This window comes from Cicer arietinum, chromosome 2, assembly GCF_000331145.2.
Source record: "Cicer arietinum cultivar CDC Frontier isolate Library 1 chromosome 2, Cicar.CDCFrontier_v2.0, whole genome shotgun sequence".
Lineage (NCBI taxonomy): Eukaryota > Viridiplantae > Streptophyta > Magnoliopsida > Fabales > Fabaceae > Cicer > Cicer arietinum.
In genome coordinates this window covers 6,989,686-6,993,797 of record NC_021161.2, presented here as the reverse complement: position 1 = coordinate 6,993,797, position 4,112 = coordinate 6,989,686, and the positions used below count along the sequence as shown (strand labels likewise).

General features: G+C 33.2%; 1 protein-coding gene across 2 annotated transcripts; it reads left to right on the top strand.

Annotated features, from left to right (window-relative positions):
• Positions 1 to 370: 370 nt before the first annotated feature.
• LOC101501235 (protein IQ-DOMAIN 3-like) lies at positions 371 to 4,112 on the top strand. 2 transcript variants are annotated; one of them, XM_012712772.3, is made up of 6 exons: positions 371 to 521; positions 1,268 to 1,352; positions 1,473 to 1,739; positions 1,879 to 2,106; positions 2,611 to 2,730; positions 3,339 to 4,112. In XM_012712772.3, the coding sequence occupies exons 2-6, from the start codon at positions 1,284 to 1,286 to the stop codon at positions 3,837 to 3,839; spliced, it is 1,185 nt and encodes a 394-aa protein (XP_012568226.1). In that variant the 5' UTR covers positions 371 to 521; positions 1,268 to 1,283; the 3' UTR covers positions 3,840 to 4,112. The 2 variants fall into 2 exon arrangements, with proteins under 2 accessions (XP_012568226.1, XP_004489843.1); XM_004489786.4 differs by having other exon boundaries at positions 2,608 to 2,730.

The following is a 4,112-nucleotide window of genomic DNA, read 5'->3' as shown; positions in this document are numbered from 1 at the left end:
CAATTAGAACCTACAACGTGAATTTTTGTAGAAAAACATAGATTAAAATTGATAATCCAAAATATAGAAAGACCAAAGTTCAAAATAATTGTTTAAAAGGATTAAAAATAAAAGTTAATATACTTAAATAGACAAAAAAAGAACTCAATTTAAAAATATCAGAAGTGTAATTTTACACACACAAAAAAAATTATTCAACTTGTTTTTTTTTTTTTTTTGTAGAATTAAATTCAACTTTTTTTTTTGAAGAAATAAATTATTCAACTTGTTGAGTGTCCGTCGTGTTTGGTCTGACAGTTATTTAACTAACATAAAATGATGGAATCATAACAGTAGTGGGGCCCACACTCTTCCATTGTTAAAGACAATTTGTTCTATTTTCCCCACTTCAAGTTTCCTTCACAGCAAGATCTCATTCCATTGCACTTCCACTTTGTAATTTTTTTTTTTTTTTTCCTTTAAATTTCTTCAACTTTGTAACTTACCTTTCAGATATCTTAATCTACCACTCTCATGCAAAGGTATTGCAAAATCTAATTCCAATGTTTTACATTTCATTCAAGTGTTAAATTTTGTATTGGATTTGACATTTTCGTTTATTTGGATTATACTATATTTCTCTATTGAATTTCAACATTGCAATTTCATACATTGAAATTTTAACTCGAAATTTGGTTTGCTGAACTTTTGGATTATACTATTTTTCGACACGTGCCAAAAAAATTGAGATTTTGACATTGTGTTTATGTTTGTTCAATTGATTAGTACATTTTTGTTGAAATTAAGCCCCCTTTTTATTTTGGCGTTTATGCTTTCTAGTTTCAGTTTCTTGTTCTTTTCAGTAAACAATTTGCTCCTAGATCTGTTTTTAGTCTTTATGCTCGAAACCTTTATATTGCACATAGATACATGAGAAATTGAGAATTGCGGTTCTAATGTTGTTGCGAAGACTTCAAAATCTTCAATATTGCAACCACAATTGCAGTTACGGACCACAATTTAAAACAATAATTTATTTTGAGGCTTTGATGGAGTTTCTATTGCAGTTTCTTTTTTTCAATTCTATGCAGTCATTATGTTTGTTTCTTAACGGTTTGCTTGTAGTAATTACAATGTGCATTTGTTGAAATTGAAATATGATGTTTTTAAATGTGTTAATTTAATTAATAACTTTAACCGAAGTCTGTTCATCTTATTATTTTCCTTTTTATAGATGCTGATATTTGGCTTGATATTAAGCTTTACTTTGCTTTTTTTTTTTTTTAAGGTAGCAGGAATTACAAATGGGGAAAAAAGGGAGTTGGTTTTCTGCAGTGAAGAAATTTCTTAGTCATGATTCCAGAAAAGATAAGGTTTATTAATTATAATAATTATTATTATATGATATAAATGATATTTTTTTTAATTAATTTTAAAATCATTGCAGCCTCTAATTCAAACCATTTATGATTGTTCATTGAAAAATAAAACAGAAAAGTCACAGATTAAAGAAAAAGTGTACTCAAAAGGACTCAGAAGAAGCACCAATAGATGATGTTAAATTAACTGAGGCGGAGAGTGAACAAAATAAACATGCTATTTCTCTGGCTTTTGCTGCTACTGTCGCCGCGGGGGCCGCCGTTGCTGCTGCTCAGGCTGCTGCAGAAGTTGTTCGTCTTACGAGTATGCCTCTTTACCCCGGAAAGACTAAGGAAGATATGGCAGCTATCAAGATTCAGACAGCATTCCGTGGATATTTGGTATTAAAGTCTTGTTTTATTTATCATAAAGCACTGACACAAACACAGACATGTCGGACATGCCTTCAAATTCAATAAGAAGTGCCAGGGCTTCATAGGGTTAGACTCTCACTGTAACCATATATATAATGGTTTTCAGGCAAGAAGAGCATTGTGTGCCTTGAGAGGTTTGGTGAGGTTGAAGGCATTGATGCATGGGAAATCTGTTAAAAGGCAAGCAACTAGCACCTTAAGATGCATGCAAACTCTAGCAAGATTGCAGTCAGAGGTTCGCGAAAGGAGAATTCGAGTTTTCGAGGAGAATCGGGTTCTTCAGCGGCAACTACAACAGAAACACCAAAAAGAACTTATCAAGCTGCAAACTGGTGTAAGCAGTTAATTTATATTTTCCTTTTTCTATTATGCAGGTTATGCTACAATTGTGATTTGACTCATAAAATGTCTTCTTTTTATGGCTTTGTATAATTTTTTGTTCTTACAAACTATCTGGGAGGCCCAAGGGCCATGCAGTCCAAGTTAGGGCTTTAGGCCTCAAAGTTTTGGGTCAAAAAAAGGTCTCAAATAAATTCAACTTAGTTATGAATATTACAAATGACATATTAGTTATAGATTATCACCTAGTTTGGTTAATCTAGTTTAGGGCCCTATATCCGTCCTGACCTAGGCTTGAACTTGAATGCAGCAAAACTAGATTCTTTTTTTTATAAGCATTGTGTTGTTTTTTTTAATAAAAGCTTCACATTAACATTTATTTTCCGCCTCTAATCATGTTGGGCCGATCCTGGAAACTATGTTAGTTTATGACAATTGCAATTTTTCTTGATAAGAATGTGTGATTTGTAATGAAGTGGCAAAAATAACTGTACAGCAGGTTGGAGAAGAATGGGATGACAGGTTGCAATCAAAGGAACAAATTGAAGCAAAATTGTTGCAGAGGCAACAAGCTTCCCTTAAAAGAGAGAGGGCTTTGGCCTATTCATTCTCACATCAGGTACCAAGACTACCTCATTTATTTATGAATAAACCCTTAGTTTAATCCTTGAAATATTACTCTATTTCCGACTATAAAATAACAAGTAGTCTCTAGATTGTATGAAATTTGTCACTTTAGCTTGGACCTGGATTCCCTGCAGACTGCATGGATTCATGGAGTCAATGCTGATCGGCTAATTGAGATCTCAAGTTTAGTAATTTTAAGGTCACGCACGTGAATGCGTTCAATCAATGACTTTACCAAATTCAATTCTCTTTAGTCCTTGTTGTTAGGATATTGGGGACTAATGGGACAAATGTTCATATACATTAGTGATTAATGACAGATTTCATATACTTTAAAGCCTAAGTTAGAGAGAGAGTGATACTTCATAGACAGAATGATTACATTTTGATATTTTACTTACATTTTTTTATTCTATACATCTTGATTTTGAATGTTAATGAAACATAGAACTAAAGTTATGGATTGAAGTCTTACATAGGCTTAAGCAGCAAAGTTAAAATAAATTCATTTTGATATTCCTATAGTACTTGGTTGGTTCATTTTCTTCACATCTTGATCTTGATGTATATAAATAGTAAGTAATGTCTTCACTCTTACAGCAAACATGGAAGAACACTTCAAAATCTACAAACCTAACATTTATGAACCCAAACAATCCTCATTGGGGCTGGAGCTGGCTAGAGAGATCGATGGCTACTCGACCATGGGAAGACGAAACCATTATGAATCACAATGATCATGCATCAAAGGCAATAAGACCTGCATCAACTTCAACTACACCAGCTTCAAAGGCAACTAGGGCATCAAGCTCGAAGAGTGGTCGTGATATCGATGACTCAAGAAGCATGTATAGCGTTCATTCTGAACGCTATCGAAGATATAGTAGCATTGCAGGATCATCAATGAAAGATGATGAGAGCGTTGAAAGCTCGCCGGCGTTTCCAAGTTACATGGCACTGACAAGTTCAGCAAAGGCAAGGTCCAAAGTACTGCAAAGACCATCTCCACCTAATAATCTTTCTGCAAAGAAGAGGCTTTCTTTTCCTGCTTCTCCAATTGGTTCAAGAAGGCATTCCGGTCCACCTAAGGTGGAAATATAAGCATGTTCTAGTTGCAACAAGTCTCTTTGAATTATTAATCAATATGAATATTTAGTAAATTATAGGCTTTGATAGTTTGTTTTCATTTTAAGGAGTATATAGATAGAATAATAAAAATTGGCTTCTCAGCTTGTTCATATAGTTAAGTTAAGTTAAGTTAGTTAGTTCTCTTGATAATCAATGTTAAGCATCTCTGACACTTTTGTGTATGTTTTTTCAGTTTATAATAATTGTGAATTGATTTTTGTTGGTTACGATTTTGTCCATTAGGGA